Consider the following 24905-nt stretch of genomic DNA (forward strand, 5'->3'; position numbering starts at 1 on the left):
TTAAACATACTTTCCACCGAGCCCTTCTCACTACTACTTATCTTTCTCTTCCCTCTAGACCCACTAGGGCTGCCGCTAGTACCAATGGCGGATGAAATATGCCTAGATGATTGTGAGGGAATGGATGGTGATGTCACTATCAAATTTTGCCCCTCCATTTCAGCCTCTAAGTGCAATCTTTGACATTCTAATTTTTGTTCATCGGTTAGGTTAGGACAAGCTTTGACTCCTTGGCATGTAACACCTAAAAAATGTGACTTCACTCTTGTATAGCTGCCCCTGAAATCATCAAGACAAACATGACAATCCCACACCCTAGTCCCTCCCGAATTCTTTTTATCTTTTGGCCTAGGTGTGACATATTGGAGAAGAGGTTTTTTCCTATTGAAAGGACCCTTTGCAAAATTCTTCATAATGTCGGAAGGGCATTTAAACAAATCAGCTTTAGGATTGGGTTTTTGCCTAGTGTCACTACTAACAACATCAACCTCTACATTTTCTTCTTCACTACTACTACTTGTACTCCCACTGCTGCTCATTGTGTTTAAATATGCAATTGAATAGATATATGAGCTGAAACAATGAAAAAATAAAAAAAAATCAGACTTTGCAAGCTACAAATTTATTAAAAAAATGATAGATGAAAGCACAAAGAGTTTTATACTTACTTGGTGGACAAAATAGAAGATCAAACCCTTGGTCAAGCTCTTGGAAGCAAAACTATTACCTCCTCTACTTGCAAAATGAAAACTTCAGCCGGCTGCAACATAAAATGAAAACCAAAGAATGGTTAAAACAATTTAAATGTGTTGAGTTATATACATTTTAGGGTTTTTGGAGGAGTGGGGCCCACTAGCCGACCAAAAAAGACAACAAATATTTTTTTAATAATGTTTTGAGCTTGCAAAAAAGGGGGACAGTCGGCCGTACCCGGTACGGTCGGGGGACGGCTAGACGTCCCCTTTTCGTACCGAGGACGGCTGGCCGTTCCCCTTTTGTCCCCCCCACGTCCCCAAGTTTCGGGGACGTCCCCTGCAAAAAAAGGGAATTTGGGGACGGCTGGGGGACGTCCCATACCTGTCCCTCCATCCCCGGGACGTCCTCGTCCTCGAAACGGGGGGTTTTAGGCCGGGTACGCGTCCCCGGGGAACATAGTTGACTGCACTTCCTGAAATTGAGTACAATTAGGTAAAATCACTTGCTACTTCACATTTGGTTTGGAAAGCTTTGGAGAATAGTTTTGAAGCTGATGAACATTCTAAGAAGTTGAGACTACAAAGTTGGATTTGTGCGTTTCAAGATGCTAAGATGATGGAAGATGAATTTGTAAGAACATATATAGGCAAGATATAAGAAATTACTACAAGAATTAAAGCTGAAGGAGGAACCAAAGAAGATGATGAGGTTATATGTAAGATATTGAAGACACTTAACACCACCATTTAAGTCAGCAGTTTAGATGATACAGTCGTTGATATCATGTACCAAAGATTTCACAAAGGAGACATTGCTTGGAAGACTTGAAGCAGTTGAGAATGAACTTAGACAGTTTGGAGAATTGACCATAATAGAGACAACTTTCAGTGCCTTGAATATTTGACCTAACCTATCAAGGAGCACAAGTGCTAGAGGAGATTTTGCTAGCAGATTTGAGGAACACAGGAAGATTGATGAAGTAGTAGCCCTTCTGGTATGAAGAGAAAAAGGAGCTAAGAAAATCTTTTAAGTGTTGGACTTGTGATGAATATGGTCATTATGCATCCAAGTGTCCTAAGAGGGAGAAAAAGTATAAGGGAAGTTACAAGCCTAGCAAAGATAGAGAGTGTTTGTATGCAAATGAAGATGATGATTTTGATGAACAAGCATAAGTGCTAGTGATGATGAAATTGGATTTGTGGCAATTAAAGAAGAAATTCCAGAGAAGGTAGCTTTGGTATCACAAGTTGAAAAGAAATCTAATTGGATAATTGACAGTGGTTGTTCACATCATATGACTGGTGACATGAACAAGGTTGTTGACTTCAAAAGTCAGGATGGAGGAATTGTTAGAATTTGAAACAATGCAGTATGCCAATTAAAAGGTATTGGATCTATAACTCTTGATGGTAAAACTAATATTGAGGATGTATACTTTGTTTATGGTTTAAAGCACAGTCTTTTGAGTGTTGGACAACTGGTAGACAAAGGTTATCAGTTACAGTTCACAGAAAAGACATGCATGATCAGAGATAAATATGGAAAGGTAATTGGAACAGGAACTAGATCTAGAAGTAATGTATTTCAGTTGAATCCTACTGAAATGACATGTTTGGTTGCAAAGGTAGGTGACAGTTGGTTATGCATAAGAGATTCTGTCATAAAAACTTTGATAGTATTGTGAGGACTAGTAAAATGTTTGCTGTTAGAGATTTGCTGAAGATTGTGAAGCCTACTAACACAATTTGCAAGGAGTGTGTTTTGGCAAAGTATAATATATTTTCTTTTCCCAACAAGAAGTTTACCATTACAACGAAGTTGGAGATTGTACATAGATCTTAGTGGTCCTACAAAGACTAAAGGATTCTATGGTGAAAGGTATTTTATGATTCTAGTTGATGATTTTTCTAGAATGATGTGGGTTGCATTTCTTAAACAGAAATATGAGGCATTTGACAAGTTCAAGATATTCAAGAATAGAGTTAAGAATGAATCTGGTGTGAAGATTAAATGTTTAAGATCAGATAGAGGAGGAGACTTTACTTCAAATGAGTTTAACATGTTTTGTGAGGAAAATTGAATTAAGAGACATCTATCAGCTTCGAGAACCCCTGAACAAAATGGCATTGTAGAGAGAAGGAACAAATCTGTTATAGAAGTTGCAAGAGCTATGTTAGTAGAGAATGATGTATCCAAGACATTTTGGAGAGAAGTTGTGAATACAACAGTCTACACTATGAATAGAGTGCAAGTCAGGAAAGACACAAACAAGACAAGTCACTCACCGACAGTTAAGTATTTCAGAATATTTGGAAGTAAGTGTTACATAAAGAGAGATGATGACATTGGTAAGTTTGATGCTAGAAGTGATGAAGGTATGTTTCTTGGTTATTCATTGAAAAGCAAAGCTTATAGATGTTATAATCTGAGAACTAAGACTATTATGGAAAGTGCAAATGTGAGAATTGATGAGAAGTTCAAAATACAAAAGAGAATAGTTGATTACAATTCAGATGATGATGTTGTTACTAAGCCAAGGAATGATGAGGTATTTCTTGAGACTAACAATGATTTGAAGAATGAAGGAGATCTAACGAGGGAACAAAGCTCAGAACATTCAGTAGAGCCAAGAGTTGAGATAGCAACTCCTACTTTAGGAAAGAACATGATAAGGAATCACCCATCCGAACAGATCATCAGAAGCAAAGACAAAGGTGTGATGACAAGGAGCAGAGTGAATGAAGAACTATGCTTGATATCTCAAGTTGAGAGAAAGAATGCAGATGAAGCATGTAAAGATGACTATTGGAAGCAAGCTGTGAAAGAGGAATTGGATCAGATAGTAAAGAATGAGACATGGGAATTGTTTCCCAGAGTAGCAGACAAGAATGTGATAGGAACCAAATGGGTATTTAGGAACAAGATGAATGAGCAAGGAGAAGTTGTAAGGAACAAAGTAAGATTGGTATGTAAAGGTTACTCATAGCAAGAAGGAATAGATTATGAGGAGACTTATGCTCCAGTGGCTAGAATATAAGCAACAAGATTATTCTTAGCCTATGTAGCACAAAAGAAATTCAAAGTATATCAAATGGATGTCAAGTCAGCATTTCTGAATGGTTCTAACTTGAAGAAGAGGTATACATTGAGCAACCTGAAGGATGTCCTTTGACAGATAACAAGGACATAATATGCAGACTAAGAAAAGCATTGTATGGATTGAAGCAAGCACCCAGAACTTGGTATGCAAGGTTGGACAAGAATTTGACAAAGCTTGGATATAGCAAAGGTATGGTAGATAGTAATCTATATTGCAAAGAAATTGATGATGGTTTGATGACATTATATTTGGAGGAAATGATGAAGAAAGTAAGAAGTTTGCTAAAGAGATGAAGAAAGAATTTGAAATGAGTATGATAGGAGAGATGAAATATTTCCTAGGATTACAGATAATACAGAATAAAGAAGAAATCTTTATTTCTCAGACTAAGTACTTGAAGGATTTATTGAAAATGTTTGGTTTGGAAACATGTAAACCTGTTGGAACACCTATGGGTACTGGACACAAGTTATCTACAAAGGATGAGACACCAATTGTTGAGCAAAAGAAGTACATATCTCTGATTGGAGGATTGCAATATTTGACTCACACAAGGCTGGATATAGCAAATGCAATTGGAATTGTTGCAAGATTCCAAGCTGATCCTAGAGAAGCACATTATGCAACAGTGAAAAGGATACTTAGATATTTGTAAGGAACATTTGAGTTTGGATTATGGTATGACAGATTTAATGATTTCACTTTAAGTGCTTATATTGATGTGGATTGAGCAGGCAATATGGATGATAGAACGAGCACTAGTAGAGGAGCCCTCTTTCTTGGAGAAAGATTGGTTTCTTGGTTAAGCAAGAAGGAGGATTGTACATCTCAAAGTACATCAGAAGCAGAGTATGTTGCAGCAAAAAATAATTGCATTCAAGTCATTTGGATGAAGCAGTTGCTGAAGGACATAAAGATAGAAATCAGTGAACCTATTGTTATACATTGTGACAACACAAGCGTAGTAAATGTCTAAGAATCCAGTGTTGCATTTGAGGACTAAGCACATTTTTATTAAGTATCATATGTTGCGAGAAAAAGTTGCTGAAAAGGAAATCAGATTGGAGTATGTGAGCACAAAAGAGTAGATTGCAAATGTATTCACTAAGCCTCTTCCCAAAGAGACTTTTGAGTATTTGCGAGGTATGCTTGGGGTTATGCCCCTTCCTACATCAGAGTAGAAGATGCAAGAGTGCGTCAATCCAGGGTAACTAAGTACCATTGTTTGTCTGGACTAGATGTTGATGCTTCCTGTATGGGGGAGTATCTGTGATGGACAGAGTCATCTAGGACTCTTGTTCATATTGTTGTGAACAGTGTCTTTTGACACTTGAGCTGAATAAGTATCAATTGTTGCAGAGTTTGATGCAAAGATGTTGGTTGCAGAAACCTTTGACATTGATGTCAATGGGGGAGAAGTTTGGCATGAAAAACACTATACTAAGAGGAGAAGTTGGGTAGTATGTTGAGGGAGAAGTTCGGCATAAGCACAGTATGCGGAATAATAGTTTGGTATAGAGCACATTGAGGTATATCAATGGAGGAGTATGATTGATGAAGAGGATTTGAAGATGGACAATCTTTTGTTAGTAATCTTGGAACTAGATGTTTTTCATCTATGTTGTCATCAGTGCCAAAGGGGGAGATTGTTGGAAGAACGTTGGAAGATTGGTTTGATGATGACATGTTACATTCATGACTGAGCTTGTCATTGATGTTAACATAGCATATTTGATGTCTTTTGTGGTATTTGACAGAAGAACAATGGAAAGATCAAGTTGGTATGGACGACTAGTTCAGTATGATAACCACATGAGGTTATGGGAGATACTTCTGAGTATTTGGTATATGCAGTTAATGTTGGAAGCAGAAAGGATAAGTCTAGAAGAAGTTATGTAAGTTTTGGTGATGTCTGTTCTGAGATAGAGTTTACAGAGGCATATTCTGGTAAACTTGTTATACCTCCTAGCAGAGTTGATATCTTGAGGATCGAGGTTGAGGACATGGAGGAGACATGTTAGTGGTGACGTGGCTAAGCTCGCTCGTCATAATATTGCATGTATGGAAAATTATTCAAGTTGCAAGGCAAAAGTTTAAGGTTATCGCAAGTGTAACATGTTCTTAATGAGGTCCTATAATAATTAATTGAGAAGGACTAACAACCGACTCAGGGAATTGTTTTATGGACCTGATATAAAGGAAGGACATTTTCCTTTATCATGGTATGGACATATGTGAATTGTGAATGTTAGATAAGCACCAGAGTGTACGAAATGCGAAGTTGAGCAGAGTAGTGCGGAAGTAAAGGAAACTTCATTGCCAAGGTTTTGCTGAGTGATCCGAGGTTTGGTATTTGGATCTGAGGTTCATGACTTGGTCTACAAGGTCTGATAGTGATTGGTACAGTTGACAAGACAGAGGAAAGGATAGAGGAAAGAAGAAGATAACAATAAATTACTTGTTTGAGCAGTGAGCCCTTCTTGTAGTTGAAATTGTATGTTTGGGTAGTGGGCTCATCTTGCATACATTATACCACAACTCGTAACAGGGTTGGCATAGCTCCTAATAGGGTTGGAATCTCCTAACAAGGATTCAAAGTCTCCTAACAGGGACTCATTGTACTAAATGTTGTAATAGACTCCTAACAGGTTCCATCCTCTCACAAGGAATATTTATATAAGTACATCATCTTGTGGGCATCATTCCCTATGGAGTTTTCCCTTTGATCAAGGGTTTCCCTAGTCAACATATGTGGTGTAATTGTTTATGTGCATCTTTGTATGGTTGTTGTTTACTTTGATTGAATGGTTAAGTTTGTTTAAAGAAGGTAAATGTTTTAATTGTTGGATAATTGATTCACCCCCCTAGTTATCTTGGTGGACAATTGTTTCTAACAGATAGATGATGATGATTCCTTTGGCCCAAGACTTGCTACTGAAGTGGTAACTATGGTCTCTTGTGAGCTTCTATGGCTTTCATCATTATCAACTCTATGCTTTATTTAAGTTTTTCGTCTAGACCTGAAAATGACCTATAATTTTGTTTTGTCAAAACATGGATTCATTAACCCCCTGAATTCTGGATTGGTGCAAGCCGGCTTGACTATTTGTTGAAAAGTGTGATTTGATCTTGATGCCCGTCTTTGCTTTTTCTAATGCTCATTTGCTAAGCTCTTCATATTGTCTTCATGTTACTATTTACGAAGTAGTAGAAGGCTAGTTACCATCTAGATGTTCAGAAGTTGATATCTAAATACAATTTGGTGTTTGGAAACATTCCTCATAGAGTACGTTCCAAGAGAGGTATTGAGCATCTGATCAAGTTGGAAGGAGACAAGCTAGTGATTACCACCCCATATAGACATCTGAAGAAACATGAGGAAGGGATAGAGAAAGCAATTGAGGAATTATTGGAGATGGGCACATTAGACCTAGCAAGAGTCCCTTTGTGTCGACAATTGTATTAGTGAAGAAGAAAGATGATACCATGTGGATGTGCATTGACTACAAGACTCTAAACAAAGAAATTAAGAATCAAATTCCAATCCCTAGGATATAGATGAGCTTATAGATATGTTATATGGTGTACATTACTTCTCCAAGGTATATTTGAGATTAGGGTACAATCACATACGGATGTGGATAGAGGATATTGAGAAGACTGCTTTGAGATGCCATAGTGTGCACTTTGAGTTTCTGGTGATCCCATTTAGGCTAAGTGCTAACAAATGCTCCTACTACTTTCTAGAGTTGTATGAAATTGATCATCAGAAGATAGTTAAGGAAATTTGTATTGATATTCTTTGATGATATTCTATTTTTTAGTAGGACCTACTAGTACCATGTGCAACATCTAGAGGTTTTGAGAAATCTTAGAGAATCTTTTATGCCAAGGAATCCAAATGTGGTTTTGGGATGATTGAGCTTCTTTATTAGTACACATCATTAGTGTGGATGGAGGGGGAGTGGATCCAGAAAAGATTAGGGCAATAGTTGAATGGCCTTTCCCTACCAATCTCTTATAACTAAAGGGATTCTTTGGTATTTTGGGTTTCTATAGGAGGTTCATCGGAGGGTTTTCAATGTTCATAGATAGTAGCTTCACTTACAGACTTGATGAAGAAAGGGGCTTTTAAGTGCTTGGATAAGGAAGAGAATTGTTTTGAACACTTCAAGGAGGTGATGCAATCTTGTCCACTGGTAGCCCTTCTAGATGTTTTATAAAGCCTCTGTGTTGGAGTGTGATGCATCGGGGGAAGGAATTGGCACGGTGTTGTTGCATGACAAACACTTGATAGCATTTGAGAGCAAGAAGTAGAGGAAAACTATTATATCTATGACAAAGAGAAGTTGGCCATTATGCATTCCTTGACCATGTTCAAATCATACTTAGTTGGGAGAAAATTTGCAATTAAAACAAATCATAATATTTTTAAATGTTTGATGAATTAGGACCTTAGTTATAAACAACAAAAGTGGGTTAGAAAGTTGCATGGATATGAATTTGACATTGAAAATGTCAAAGGAAGTAAGAATATTGTTGCTGATGCACTATCAAGGAGACCATCCTTATGTTCTTTGGTTGTGGTATCTGTTGATTGGAGGGAGTTGATTACAACAAAAGATGCTAAGGATCTATGGGCCATCGGAGTCGTAGAGGGGTTAGAGTAGGATGACATATACATTGTGTTTAATGATTTGATGATCTACAAGTATATAATCTTTTTGGTGCCTTCTTCTTAGATGAAGGAGAAGATATTGAGGACTTCCCATGATGCATCATGGTTGGACACTTAGGGTTTTTCAAGACATAACATGCATATCTAGGAGAGGTTCACTTGGGAAGAGATTAGTATTGAAGTTCTTATGTACATTGGGGAGTGCCTTTGTTGCCATTAGAATAAGAATGCGCACACCTATCTAGCTAGTTTACTTGAGCCTTTACCCATTTCCAACCTGAGGTGGGAGTCGATCGCTACGGACTTCATTAGAGGGCTATTGAAGGTTCAAGGGAAGAAGCACAATTTTGTGGTGGTGAACAAATTTACTAATTTTGCCCATTGCTTTTCCATCTCAACCACCTATGCAACACTTCAAGTAGGAAAGCTATTTTTTAGGGAAATCTTTATGTTGGATGAAATGCCTAAGAACATCGTGATTGATAGGGATAGTAGGTTCTTGAGCATCTTTTGGCAAGAGAATTCCAAGTTGAGTGGGATCGAGCTCACTCTGAGTTTAGCTACTACCCACAAATTGATCGACAAACATCTATTGTAAATAAATGGGTGGAAGGGTACCTCAGGAACTATGTTTTTGGGTAGGAGAATGCATGAATTAATTGGTTGCACTTTGTGAGTATTGTTACTAGACCACTCATCATATGTCTACCCCCCGTCCCCGTGGGGTCCTAGGGAAATGCTCCAGGGAGGGGTCGAGGGGTAGCGCCCCTCGCCGCCAAGACCAAATTAGCACTCCAAAACCCACACAAAACTGCATAAAACACACTGTTTTTGTGATTTCCTTTTGATCTCACACTCTTTCTGGCAACCGTTGATTTTTTCCCTTTCTTTTGGCATTATGCGTTACTCATTCCGAACTGTTTCAATCCGTCGTCGTTTTTTTTTTTTTTTTCCGCAAAATTCCTGTGCCTGACTTGAACCCAACGAATGAAAACAACTATCATTGCCTGCGATGAAGCTGTCTCTTCCTTCCTCTTGGGCATGGATGCTCAGGACTGTGATTTATTCTGTCCGCGGAGGATTTAAAAGATAGCCATCAGCCGCGGGAATGAACAACTCATGGCATTAAAATACCAACACCATCCCGTGGAAAAACACGGCTGGAGTCTAACACTTTCACACCAAAGATGGAGTGCAATGCCGTGGAAATAAAAGACACCCACGGAAATGAATGCGCGGCCTTATTAAAAAACTTCTCTTGGAAAGACACATTGCCCATGGAAGGATGTTCGCGGAACAGCCCGCGGAACACACTGTCCGCGGGGCAGGTGTTCGTGGAACTATCTGCGAGACACCCTGTCCACAGGATGCCTCTGCTTTTCCTTTTTTTTTAGACAAAAAATACAACTGCTCAATTTTCCCTCCCAACCTCACCAACCTGTGAGGATGAGGGAGATTGTTGGGCTTGGTCATTTTGCAATGACGATGAGCTTTTCCTTGCATGTGACATCTTCAGCTTCGACCCGTTGATTGCATGAGGCACTTCTTGCCTGTCCAAGGTCCACAATTTTATTGCTCCATTGTCCCCGACCTCCTGAATCTAGTATGATCTGACCCATCTAACCTTAAACTTTTCCGATTTGATTCCATTCCGACTGTCGTGCTTCAGTATCAACTACCTCGGTTGAAACCCTTTGAGTTTGAGATGCTTATCATGCCACGCCTTACGTTTGTTCTGTGTCACCTCCGTGGCCCACTGCACCTGCTGTCGTCGCTCATTTAGATTATTTCCTTGCTGTCGGCACCCTTCAAATAATTTTATGGTGCAATGCATTCTTTTCTTTCTGTGCGGTCCATTCACCGTGTACCGGACGGTGGGATCTTTCTTTTTTTTGGGTTTGGACTGTATGTTCTTCCCCTTAGCTTCAGCTGTAATCACCTTTCCTTCTTCCGCTTCTTTATATTCCTTCGGACATTCATTTTCCTCTGTTTTTTCACCTTCGTCGACCTTTAACATATTACAACTCGGAAATAGTTCGTAGTCTTCTATCTGCCAGTGGAAAAGGCCATTCACCGAGTCTAGGTTGTCATTCGATCCTCCTAGTCTCAATACTCCGTCTGGTTCCATTCTCCTCTTTCCTTCGTTGTCACTTTCGCCTTCACCTTCTGAATTTGATGATGCTGCCTCCTCACTTACCATTTGTGTGTGCAGGTCAATTATGAATCTTTTGCCTCTGCGCTCCATTGATAGGGTATTTCATTTCCAATCATGTTTTACTTTTGCTTACACCAACCAATTCCGTCCCAGAATAGCGTCATATCCGTTTCTTTTCAATGGAATGACCACGAACTCCAATAAAAATGGTTGTGTTCTAATAGTTACCGGTTGCGCCCTCAAGGTTCCCAACAGTTTGATCCCGTACTGGTCTGCCGTGAGCAATTGGCATGTAGGTGGCCACAATGTCGGCTTTCCCAACTTCTTCCAGGTATCCTCCGGTAACACATTCATGCCGGACCCTTCGTCGATAATTGTGTCTGTCAGAACATTTCCCAAAATCCCCATCTCGACGACCGTCGGATGCCTTCCTGTTGTGAGTGCCAGAAGCATTGGGTCTGTTGCTGTCGTTCCACTACTGTCCCGTCCTATGTCCTCCGTTGCTTTCAAAAATGGTGTATAATTCAGAATGGTCATCTGTAACTGGGGCATTGTGAGAAAGAGGTCACTTATCTTGACTGGTACCTCCGTTTGTAAGATCTGAAGTACAATGTTTTGTTTCGCGGAGTTCCTTGCCGAGGTGCCGATGATGTCTTTCAACTAAGATGTCTTTGCCTGTGATGCCTTTTCAATTTTCACCCACGCTTCCCCCAATTTCCTCTTTTCTTCCGTCGGGTCCGGGTACACCTTTGCTTGCCTCCGTGTAATTGCTAGAACCTCCTCTTTGTCCGTCCCAACAGTAATCAAATTTACTTCGGATTTTGGGCACTTGGCATCTTCATGGTCACCGGGTCTGCACCATCTGCATAATAATTTCGGTGTGTTTATTGTTGTACAATCCCGCGCAAAATGACCCCACAAATTACATGCTCGGCATTGAACTATTGGACAACCATTCGCATCATACTAGATTCGACTCCTCCTGCCATTATTGTTGTTGCTGCTATTATTGTTGTTTTGACCACATCGATTATTTCTATACCCACCCGATGTGGCACCTTTTGTACTGGTGTTTCCGCTCCCTCCTGACGCGGACGCTTCCTGTGTCAGGAGCAGTTGCTAATGTCCTTTGGTTTTCATATTGAAGGGGCATTCTTTTATGGAATGTCCCATGATCTGGCAGATCTCGTAGAATTGGTTCTTTGGACAAGACCCTTTAGTATGACCTTCAGTCTTACATTCCGTGCACCACAGCTCGCTTGCCTTTGTCTCCTTCTGCATGTTTTTAAATTTCTTCATCATACGGATCATGTCCTTCTATAGGGTGCGGACCTTCTTGCTACTGTTTTCATCATCACTGCTATCCTCTCCTGTGGACTTGTTGTCATCGGAGTCGAAGGAACTATTCTTTTTCTTCTTTTTCGTCCTCTACTCACTTTCCAAGTTTAGTGCTTTGTTGTATGCTTCTGTGTATGACGACGACAACACAATTTTCATTTTCTTTTGCAACTTCGGGCATAAGCCTTCCACGAACCATCTTTTTTGAAGTCCGTCTGCTAGCTTATTTTCCATTTTATTTATCAAATCTTTTAATTTCCTGGTGTAGACACGGACAGTTTCATTCTTCCCTTGCTTAGTATTGAAGATCTTTGCTACAATTTCATTATCATCGCACAATAGTTGAAATTCTACGAGAAACTCCTTTTTAATATTACCCCAACTGTTTAGCTTTTGTGGATCTGTACTCGTAAATCAATCAATTGCCACACCCCGTAGGGTTGTCGAAAATTGCCTCATCCATTCGTCTGCATCAGTTATGCCATTTGCCCTCCAGATCGTTTCACATGTTTTACAGTGTCGGATGGGGTCGGTACCATCGCCATCGAATTTTGGCAACTTTTCTTTTGGTCCTGCCATCACTACTGGATTTTGTGTACGGGCATTGTTCGGTCCTACAACACTGGCGTTGTTCACTCCCACAACGTGGCTTTGCACTCCCACATCGATGATTTGCAATCCCACACCAACGGACTGTACTCCCGCACCGGCGGATTGTTCTCCCACACTGGCGGTTTGCACTCCCACACCGGTGGTCTATTCTCCCACACTGGTGGTCTGCACTCCCACAGCGGTGGACTGTTCTCCCACATCGATGAACTCAATAGCTGTGAACCTTGGTGAAGAAGGATCTTTTGAAGTTGTCCCCTGTGAAAGTGTATCCCGGACAAAGAGTTCACTCCATGCTCATGCTCCCTCGGCACTTCGAGCCGTGTGAGTCGACTCTCTTCCGTCTGGATTCTCTTCCCTCGGCGAATAGAAATTCAAAAACTCCTCCCTTGCTTCTTCCACCAACTCCACCTGCCGTTGAGTCTTCTACAACAGTTCTTCCACGCTTTTGTGTCTTTCGGCAATCTTCTGAAACCTCCTGCGTTCGGCTTGCTGTGCCAAAATTAAATTTTCTTGCATAGTACGGATTCCATCTTTTCCCTTGACCTTCTTTCGATCCTTGTTAAGCTGATTTGGCATTAATCTTCATTCCTCCCACCTTCCAGGTTCACAGGGAAATGGCGCCAAATGTTTACCGTACGGGTAAATTAGATTAATGCATTCAGATAATGTGAACAGAAAACTCTGTATATTATTCGCATATGCCAGAACATTACATTATGCTTCATAGGATGATTTACAATGATCCTAGACAGGGTATAAATACTTTCCGCTGAACCTTCCCGAAGGGGTCCGTTGGCTACACAGTTTCTACCAACAATATCAACCTGTCAACTACAGAATACAAAACCTACCGACGACACCACCCCGTTGGCTACACAATGTTTACCAATGACAGAAACCTTCATGGCTTTATACGGTTATAAGGCTCCTAGTTTGGCGAATTTTCTCTTTGAAGATATCAGGGTGCCTATGGAGAAATATTTTCTGTAAGATAAGATAAGATAATGATATTAATGTCCAACAAAAGACCACAAAGAGGTCTATGGGACTGAAGGATTACAACAAGAAAGTTGACAATAGCAGGAGCACCAAATGGTGTTTGAAAGAAAAGCATACAACAACAAAGAAGAAGAAAAGGAACAGAGAGAGGCCAAGACAAAGACTAAGAGTCCTTTCGAGGCTGAAAGAAATCAGTCACAAAAGGATACGCCTGCCGATGGATAGAAGCTTTGTTCTGTCTCTGTGAACTTGTAGATGAGTGCCACTGATGCAAAAGGCCAGTGCGAGGTCTGACAGACCTAGAGTGACTGGAAGAATTGGTAAAACTAGACGATCTTTTCACACCATGCAAAGGGGATAAGGGTGTGAAAAAGGCAGTAATGAGTTGAGTAGATGTATGCCAGTGAGGAAGAAGTGACTGCAACGTACTATCACGAAGTATAGTGGCCTCCTAAAGATAAAGTGCAAGGCACTGCTGATCATAGTAATTGAAAAAATCAAAAAGAGAAACTATCCTGGAATAGGTAGAAAAACCTCCCTCTGATCTCATAATAGATAGGGCAATGGAAAATAAAGTGAGTCTCTATCTCAATCTCATCTAAAGTACACAACTTACGGATTCGTTCCCCGCTGTCAATATGATGGTCAGTTTGAGCCCGAAGACGGTGAGAACCAACTTTGAAGGACCACAGAGAGATACGCAGGGCGTAGGACCACCGCCGAGAAAGGTAACTAGGATGAACAATAATCCCATCAAAGATCTCCAAAAAGTGCTCTGCATAGGAGAACCGACACATAATGCAATCTTTGAAAGACAAATTACGGCAGGCACAAAATCATTAAAATTTGTATGCTGATCAGCACAAGATTGACTGTTGCGTTGATTTAGGGGATGTGGTGTACTTGAGATTACACCTTACATATAGATCTATGTCAAGAGAAGTGGAGTGGATAAGCTCAAGCCTAGATTGTTTGGGTCATTCAGAGTCATTAAGAGGATAGGAAAGGTCTTGAGCTTCAGTTACCTACTAGTAGCAAAGTTCATAATGTATTCCATGTGTTTAGGCTCAAGAGGGCACAATCACTCGACTCTGCGCTCTCATCGCTGATAACTTGAATCATTTTCATCCTATTTTTGCACTTCTTGTCCCAACAAAAGTGTCCATATGATGTAACCCAAAAGATAGAGCCTGTTACACAGAAGAGTCGATGACTGATGCCATTATGAATTCCAATCATCTTGGGAATCCACGTGGATCCATGAGCATAGAACCAGTGACAATGTAGAATAAATAAACAATAAATACCACTGAGAGTTAATTCAAACACAACTTGAATGATTATACAAGTTCCAGCTGTTCATATTTCTTGACAACACTTGCACTTGAACCTTTTATTAGGGATGATGATGGTTACATGAGTTGATCCACCTAGAATCAATGACGCTATCGTGCCTTGAAGAAATTGAACACAAAATGAATTATAGAGCAAGAGAGACCCGACCGACAACATGATCATGAGAGACAGAGAATGCTAAAATGTCAAGAATCAACTTCGTAGGTCATAGTGATATCTCCTCCAGCTACCAAATACATTAACACTCCCTATTGGCAATGGATATATCATTTACAAATTCTCATGTCATGGAGTCTCTCAGCATGACAGTCACAATGGCTGCATCCATTTGTGAGAAGAACAATTTTTTATCATGGATTCTCTCAATGTGATAGCATCATGGATTCACTCAACATGATGTTCACCATGGTTACTCCCATGAATGAAATAAACACAAGCTCACATCAAAGAGTCACTTAATGTGATGTTCTCATGGAGTCTCTAAACATGACATCCACTGTAGCTATTCCTAGAGAATGTATCCATCATGGCTACTCCTAGGTATAGAAGTGCAAATGAGCACAAGTGCCCATCATAGAATCACTCAAAATGATGTTGTTATCTCATCATGATGTTGACCATGGCACTCTCCGAGGGCGAACAAACGTAAGTGCTAAGTCATGGAGTCTCACATGGCTACATCTAGAGGGTGGATCATGGGCTTGCACCTCAAACTCCTCTCTCACAGAGAAGAATGCATTAACAAGGGCTTGCACATCAAACATCTCTCTCATAGAGAAGAATGCATTAACAAGGTCTTGCACCTCAAATTTCTCTCACATGGAGGAATGCATTAACAAGGGCTTTTACCTCAAATTTTTCTGTCTCAGAGAAAAATGCATTACAAGAGCTTTCACTTCAAATTTTTCCTCTCAAAGAATAATGCATTACAACACATAATAAGAACAACAGAATGCTGAGACACTCTCTCAGCAAAGACCCCTTCTCAGCAGAGGCCACTATCTCACCACTTTGATTATCACAATAAATTACAGTGGCTCCAATGTTTGACCAGACAAGGAGCTTTCAGAATCAAATTTCTTTACGAGCTTACTCATCCTCTGCAAAGGACACAGCTTTCTTCATCTTCCACTCAAGCTCTCTCTGAATCTTCAAGTATTTGCATCTATCTTCTGACATCCTTGTTCAAAGATTACTTGCAATGCTTACCTTGGAGGAACAGTTTTCAGTGCACACCTTTGAACCTTCTGACATACTAAAGTTCAGGACTGTCCTTGACTACATCCCCAATCATCCTCTACTGAGGGTTTGCGGAGCTGTCAATGTCAGATCCAGATGGGCTGTGCAATTCTATTCCCTGCAACATTGCAACCCATTTAGCTGACATCTTTACTTCTTCACAGAACTCCTTTGGAATGTCATATTCTCCTCTTAGAAGTAGCTGATTGCAACGGTAGGGACTCCGTTGTTTAGTGTCTTCATCTTGCTGAAACAAACTTCCATCCAAGGCTGACCCAACCTTGATATGTGACATCAATTTAGACACATGACTGCAAGCTAAGTCCTCATGCATGATCATATCGCCCAGTTGTCATGACTTCCACATTGGATGTTTAATCCCTTCCTCGTGTGATTAAGATAATTAATCTATCTCGCAACCAAGAGAGACTAATAATAATTGATAAAATCAAACTATCCTGAAGAGAAAAATGCAGCTCAATGCTAAAGGAATACAAAAATTACTATTCTAAAGAAGAACTACATAAAAGATACATAAAGATTATTCAAGGATGTGAAATGCTTCTCTCTTTATAGACATTGGCTTCCTCTTGGATCAAGGAATAAGAATCTCATGCTCCCAAAGGATTTAAGTCAAACAACAAGCTTCAGGTGATTGAACAGCAATCTAAATTATGTAGTGTTTGCTTCATCTATGGCTTCCTGTCAGAAGCTGCTTTTCTATGAGTGGTAAATTCTTGTCTGTGAACTCCTTGACTCACTTGGTACACATTTCAATACAGCTTTTCCCTTCCCTTTTGATATGATAGCATGGGCATCATCCAATTCTTTGCCAGCAGCAGTACCAACACCAACCAAGACCTAGACCTTGTTGTTGAATGGCGATCAGATGTAGCTGAAGTTAATTTAGATGGACATGATGTTCCTTCTGTGCCAGGCATACCTGCAACAGTATCAGAAGTGCCACTTACTGATGATGATTTCTGCAGAGACCTGCTTCACTGAATTCTAGGCCAAATAAATTGTTCAACATCACACAAGTACATATTGCATAGTTATTTATCCTGGGAAAACCCTTCTACCTGAGGGAAAAACCCAGTCACACTCAAATTAGATCCTTTATTGAGTATACAAGTGATTCTATACAATGCTTCACAAGCTCAGATTGAAGAATGACTTCTTCAACAAACTGTTATCACATAAAAATCTCTAGTAGCATATCTTTATAGGATTAGACATCTACAGAAATATATATGTTTCTCCTTTTGAATCACAAACCACATTTACAAAACTGGTCATCATAATTACACACAGAATATAATACGGCTGAGCAATATTATTTAAACTGCAAACAGAATAGAAACACAATGATCAAGAGAATAACATCAATTGCTTTACACAGCAAAATGTGCTCAAAGGAATTACAGAGATTATTTCCTTCATGAAAATATTAGCCCAATAATATTAACTCCCATTCATGGTTCTCGAACTAGTGTGAATCATTACATAACAATCACCAAACACGCCATAGAGTGAATTTGGTCATATGTGGGCTTCAGTACCAGCATAAGAATGCAGACCACCAAAGAAAACTTCATTGAGATCAGTCACTTGACTCTGCTCTCTCGTTGCCAATAAATTAAATCATGTCGTATCCCCATTTTAAGATAGAATTTTAATAATAATTAAATAATAAAATGTTATTAAATAAATAATGATAATAAAGTTATATTTATAAAACTAGAAAGTAATAATTATTTAATCTATATTATTAATGAAATAATATTTAGTATGATATTTTAAATAATTAAAAAAAAAAAAGTTTTCAAAAAGTAAATAAAGAAATAAAATTAAATATAGAAGACAATATTGTAGAAAGTACGTAAACTTTCTAAATAGAATTTCATAACAAATAATAATAAACACAAATAAGTAAGTAAATAAATAATATAACATAGAATAATATAAATTAACTAAATCTAATGAAAAGTCAAGAGAGATTTAACAAATAGACATGACTCCTTAAAATTAAGATATAAAAGGGAAAAGTTTATTTTTGAGAGGGAGAAAAAAAAAAGGAAGAGGAGAAGAGGAGTTTAATAAGGGAAAATGGAAGAGGAAAGTAATATCAAAAAGAAAATAAGGAAGTGACTTTTTGAAAAGGTATGAATGATATTGAAAGGATGGGAAGCTTTGAAAGGGTCATAATTATGAATAGTTGTGATTCTTCAAAAATATTGTGATTATAAAGTATTGAGATTTTTCCAAAGGATTTTAGTTATGAAGTGTTGTGACTTTTCGAAAGGATTATAACTATGAAGTGTTGTGACTTTTCAAAGGATTTGTATTATGAAAGGTAGTGACTATTGGCAAAAGAAGAAGGTAAGAAAGGTATGTTTATAGATTATATTTGTTTAATTATGTTTATGTGTTTATTTATATTAATGAATCATAATCGTGGATAATATTGTGTTAATCTATGAGGTTAATACCATGGATACTAATGAAACTCGAAGCATGGAGCATGCGAGATATTTAAAATCTCCATTGTCTGCCATGGCCGAGAGTCGATATCGAAGCATGGAGAATGTGAGATATTTAAGATCTCCATTGTCCGCCATGGCTGATAATCGACATACCAGAATATTTTGATGTTGTCAAACATATGCATGTCATTGGCCTTGGATAGAGGATGCCTATCCAAGAAGAATCTTAAGGGGTGCGCTCTTAGGATGATGGCGATGTAGCTATGAGCTATGAAGCCCGATCTGGAGACATCCTTAAGATTGGGGTTAACTTAGGGGGCAGAATAATATAGTTAGTTTTATTATTATTGTGATTCTAACATTTATTTTTGCAGGTATTACTTGTCCCTGACAAACCCTACTAGTGGGGACATTACAAATCATTATCATCCTCCTATTTTTGCACTTTCTGTTACCAGCAAAAGTGTCCATATCGATGTAGCCTAAAAGACAGATCCCGTTTCACAAAGAAGAGTCAACGAAAGATGTGGTTATTCCAATCATCTTGGGGAGGCACATGGACCCATGAACATAGAGGCAACAACAATGTAGATTAAATTAAAAATAAACACCATTGAGAGTTAATTCAAGCACAACTTGAATGATTATACAGGTTCTGACTATTCATATTTGTTGACAAACTTGCACTTGAACCTTTTAGTAGGGATGATGATGGTTACATGAGAGTTGATCCACCTGTAATCAATGGCACTATTGTGCCTTGAAGAAACCGCACAAAATGAATTACAGAGCAAGAGAGACCCGACTGACAACATCATTGTGAGAAGCATAGAATGATAAACTGTCCAGAATCAACTTTGCAGGTAATAGTGATATCTACTGCAGCTACCAAAAACATTAACATTTTACAGCAGAGTAACTCTGAAAATGTCCTCCTTTCTTTTAAAGATGAATTTGCAATGAAATTTGAATAATAGAATGGCAAATTCTGAGTTACAATGCACATAGGGCTAAGCAAAACTTATGTTTTTTGGAGGTTAGTAGTTACAACAGATTACACTTAGCTAACAATGAAAAAGCTAACAATGAAAAAACCAACTCCATACTGAGCCCTAAGTGTTTCTATGTAGTCTACTGCCAGCTCCACATGGGAGAGAATCCAGGGCTCATTAAAAGCAGAAAGTAAATGCTCAGTAGCTGAGTCAACCAACTTTGGGGGCTCAGAGCTGAAGTTCTCATTAATATGTCTTCAATAGTTTGATTTGTTGGAGCCTTTTCTGTTGAATTTTATAGCAGCGATAGAGATCATTATTCCCATGACTTTCTCTGGCTCCCATCAAGTTCAGCTTTCTATCATCCTTGCTCATCTCTCTGTTCATCAGTTTTCCAGTTGTGATGCCTTATTTGATTTCACTTCTGTTCATAGCAGTTGTTCATATTAGCTCTTGTTCGCATGTTATCTTTGGCATCATGATTGATCCTATTTAATATTGCCGCTGGAAGCATTTTGGTGACTTGTCACCATTTAGTATGATGGCAGTGTATTTCCTAGCATCATTATAATTCTTCTTGGCACCGCGTCTTCATTTTCACACTAGCTTAGCATCTTACCATGTGTCAACTTATATGCTGGCGTGGCGTTTTTCTTATCTGTTTTGGGCTCATGCTTTGTCACTGTTCTTCATTGTGGTCAATGGTGTATAATAATCATGGGCAACGTATCATATTTCATCTTGCTGCATAGGTTATAATGGCTGACCATTGGTATTCACCTTGGCATCAATTCTCTATGTTGTGTGTGATGGAGATCACACTTGTATTGTTGTTGATTCTTCTGAAGGTTGCAGATAGTTGCTGTGTCATATCACTGTTTTTTTTGGACTTTTAGTGAGTATTATCTTCTGAGTCATTGCACTAAGTGCAGAGAAAAACATGTATTTTATATCTGATAACTTTTGATCTGTGTGTGATTGTTAAACAACTTCAGTGGTTCTCTATGGTTGTGTTTAAGTCAAAGTAACGAGACTTGGACCCGGCCCTGACTCGGCAAGGGTAACTCGACTCGTGACCCTGCTCGGACTCGCCCGTGACAAAACCCTTGAAATTTAGAGATTTTTTAGGATTTAAAGAACATAACATGCACCCTTTATTGAATAAAGCTTAAAGCTTAAAGTATCATGTTCTCTGTGAAGATAGTTGCTGTGTCATATCACTGTTTGTTTTGGACTTTTAGTGAGTATTATCTTCTGAGTCTTGCACTAAGTGCAGAGAAAAACATATATTTAATATCTGATAACTTTTGATCTGTGTGTGATTGTTAAACAACTTCAGTGGTTCTCTATGGTTGTGTTTAAGTCAAAGTAACGAGACTTGGACCCGGCCTTGACTCGGCAGGGGTAACTCGACTCGTGACCCTGCTCGGACTCGCCCATGACAAAACCCTTGAAATTTAGAGATTTTTTAGGATTTAAAGAACATAACATGCACCCTTTATTGAATAAAGCTTAAAGACACAATAACATCATGAAATAGAAGGTAATTTGATCACATACATAAACATACATCGATTGCATAAGTACAAAGGTAAATTACTAAATAGTGCTTGAAGGAAATAGAAAACATAGATATATAAAATCCATCAAAATGTATATCAAATCCATAAAATCTATCACACCAATAGTCATCATCAAATGTTCCAAACATATGTTAAGTTAAACAGAAAGTTAAAACAAGTCTATAGCTATTAGCAAAAAACCAAGCAAAATTTAAATCTTTTTGGTGTCTGGATTTGCCTAGATGCGGCTAGGTCACGTTCATCATGACCCGCAAGTCACGTGGCTGACCTGCAAGTCAGGAGGGTCAGGCAAGTCACCCAAGGTGACCCATCGAGCTAGGGTTATGGGTCATTTTGACCCGGCGAGGGTAACCCGACTCACTGACCCGGGTTACTTGCGGCGAGTCTCGTTAATATGGTTTAAGTGCTTTTGTCAGAGACTCAGAAAATATTTGGTAAAGGAAAATTAGTCTTATTGATTGAATTCATTGAAGATTTCAATCATAAGAAAGAACCATTGTATTGGATTTGAGAATGAATTAAAAGCATCATCATTTTTGTGGGTTTAGTCGTTTCACTCAGAGGAGGGTTTTTCCCAGGATAATTTTGTTGTGTTATCTGTCATTTTTGTGTTCTTGATTTCTATTGCTGCTTATGTATGTTCTGGTTCTCAAGTTTAACATTTTCCACTTGCCACGTTGCTAGTTTGACTCTGAGGTCCTTGCTTTGTGTTAGAACTACTCCTACCTTGTTGTTCTTTAAACTGGGTCAAAAGTTCCTCAGACTGCCCCTTCATCTGCTCATTTAGCTCCTATATTCCCACTTCTCAAACTGCTTAACCATCTGTTATTGTTATTTTACATTTCTTTAGAGGATAGCATTTTCTCACTTAGTTTTCATGACCTTAGGTCATCTTACTCTAGTACTGATCAATCGTAATTAAAACTACTTTTTTGAGCTTCATTGGCCTAATTTTGGTATCCACAAACATTGTTCATTTCCAAGTGATTATCAGGGTGATTGTTCACACATAAGGTTAAAAGATATTTACTGTCAAATTTTATAAACTAAGAATTTATCAAATCAAAATTCGGTGTGTTTTTCTATTTGTTCTTTGTCAATTTTGTTAAGAGTGGTCCTCTATGGGATCATATGTCTTCATCAACTCTTATGTGCAGTATACTCCTCATAATCTTGGGTACTAGTAAACTTAATGAGTAATACTACCATTAATCTTAGTTTTATCTGTTGCAGTGAAGCTACATTACATGAAGATCAAGTGTTATGTAATTATCTGCCTTTGATGAGAGAATATCTACCTTCTGCTGCAGCTGAGGTTGAAGCTCAGTTGCATTTGTCAAAGACTAGTGAAACAGGTATGTCATCATGTGGATGGATTGGGCTCATTTGTGTACCTACATTGTGAATAAATCGTCCAATAGTTTAATCTATTTTTGAATGTTCTTTCGAATGGATGCTTTGTATGGCAAGGACATTAACAGGTTCTAGCAAACAAATATTTATTCATTTTTGCTACTGGAGTTCATATTTGCAAGAATCAGGTGTTGCAACATTCATCTGTGGAGTGCTTAAATGATAATTTGTATTTTGTGCAGATGACTATGTTTATGATGTCTACACTTTGGGAAAAAATGGGAACGTGGCTGAAGATGTTGCAACTGACTATCCATTGTAAGATTTGGAAAAGCAATATGTCGTAAATAATTTTGCTTTTAGATTTGTCCATCTTGCAGTCTCACTTTTTAAAAATAATTACATATTATTAACAGAGTTGCTCAAATGTGGCCTGTTCTTTTGGTCTTGGTGCAAGTAGAGGATGGTGATCTTTCCTAGATTATCCTTGGTCAGTTACTCTGTATAACATGAAAGGCAATGTAGACTTCCTTAGAATATTGATAACTTGTAGATTGAGAGAAACATGGGTGAAATTGGGCAAATGTGAATTTCTTGAAATTGATATCCAGTGGAGTTGATTTAATTGACTATTTCCAACATTGGTGATTGGCATCCATCAATACAGAGCTTGACATTCTAGAGTTGAACTAGAATTATCTACATGAAGGGTAACCCGTGATGATTATTTGATTCCCCAAGGGCCATCAGTTTATTCTCAAATAATCAGCTCTTCATATTAGCTATTCCAGACCTTTAATGAGGTCCTCTACGAAAACACATCTCTGAAAATGGTGAGAGCTTTTCTTGCCATTATTTTAGCAAAATGATTGATGCATCAGCTGAAGCTTACTCACAAGCACTTGAAAATATATTATAAATAGAAGGTTGCATTCAAATATAAAGATTTCTAGTTTATCAATTGTACAGCAGTCTTTTGTGGCTTTTGACCTTAGAGATTGCCAAGACTTCTTAGATCGTCTTCTGCCTTGTGTTCTGATAAAAAATAATTCTGCACTGATTTCTAGGAAGAGTAGTACTTCATATGAAGTTCTTTAATCTGTATCAAAAGTGTTGTAATGGGAGCAAATAAATATGTGCTGTTCTTTCTTTGTAGGGTGCATTTAGAAGATGACGAGTTTTACTGTGAAGATCTAGTAGAATCTGATGGTGATAGTGATGATTCCAACGGTAAGAGACATTCCACATCAAAAAACATTTGACTTTGTTGAACTTTGATGCTACCTGTAAATTTTTTATGCTTTAACTCTTTGAAGGACAATTAACAATGATTTTTGGTTGCAGATGAGAACAATCCATTGAATGACTACCCTGAAGAGGAATCTGAAACTGATGATGAAATTCAAAGTAAGGATTCTTTTGAGTTTGAGGAATGTGATGATAAGGATAGTGAAGATTATGATGTTTCTGCAATTGATGAAGATGACAAGAGATGGATGTTCCGTAAATGATCACGATTCCCTCCTAACCCATAAAATGCCTCACAGTGGTAGTGTCATATAGTAATATTTTTGTATAATAAAACTCGTTTCTGGAATGTTTTGATGTCTCCTTCTTAGAGTGCTTGAATTATGATTCTTTAATCATAATTCAGCTTGAGGAAAATGCAAAATCTGGAAATGTTCAGATGGACAGAGAGCAATGGATCGAGTAATTATACTTCCTCCTTTTGTGTTGATATGAGAAGTTTGGAAGAATGGTTAATTGAACTATGTAACATATGAGCATCTCATTTGAAAGAAGGGTTTGCAAATTAAATAACTATTTTGAATAAGAATCTGAAATCATAGACAGATATCAAAGTATTCCTTTGATTATGGGAAATGCAATATTAAAGGCATAACCACCGTCCTTTGGATTTCTTCTTCTTTTAGATTTACAACCAACTTAATCAACCAGATCATCTTCCAACTAATTTAAAAGTGTCAACTTCATGACTTCAGCCATATTTGTGGCGATGACTCCATGTCACCACTGAAATGTTTGCACTAGAAAGTGGTAAGCACCAAATACTAGGGTTATCCATATATCCATACGTAAAACTTGAGGGTTCATACATGGCAACTCTTCTTATGTGTCTCTTTTGAGAATTAAGAGCTTTGGAGTTCATACATCAATGATAGAGACAATTCATCCTCTTCTCGTGTGAGATATTTGATTTATTTTTAAATCATGATTACTAATTAAGTTTTTTGCTTTTAAATTAGTCTAGTTACAATAGAATGACAACACATCCAATCAAGTATAGTTTCCATACC

The 24905-nt window shown here is 38.3% G+C and overlaps 1 protein-coding gene across 3 annotated transcripts in view; it reads left to right on the forward strand.

Moving 5' to 3' along the window:
- LOC149539259 (RNA-directed DNA methylation 4-like) overlaps window positions 1-24424 on the forward strand; it is a 161783-nt gene extending 137359 nt beyond the window's left edge. For all 3 annotated transcript variants that reach the window (XM_089800584.1, XM_089800585.1, XM_089800583.1), the window contains exons 7-10: window positions 22468-22589; window positions 22830-22905; window positions 23744-23817; window positions 23932-24424. In XM_089800584.1, coding sequence (XP_089656710.1) covers window positions 22468-22589; window positions 22830-22905; window positions 23744-23817; window positions 23932-24098 — 439 coding nt within the window. In that variant the 3' untranslated portion in view covers window positions 24099-24424. The remainder of the gene's footprint in view (window positions 1-22467; window positions 22590-22829; window positions 22906-23743; window positions 23818-23931) is intronic.
- Window positions 24425-24905: the final 481 nt, after the last annotated feature.

This window comes from Cupressus sempervirens, chromosome 9, assembly GCF_028749045.1.
Source record: "Cupressus sempervirens isolate cs-2001-9-10 chromosome 9, ASM2874904v1, whole genome shotgun sequence".
NCBI classification, from domain to species: Eukaryota; Viridiplantae; Streptophyta; class Pinopsida; order Cupressales; family Cupressaceae; genus Cupressus; species Cupressus sempervirens.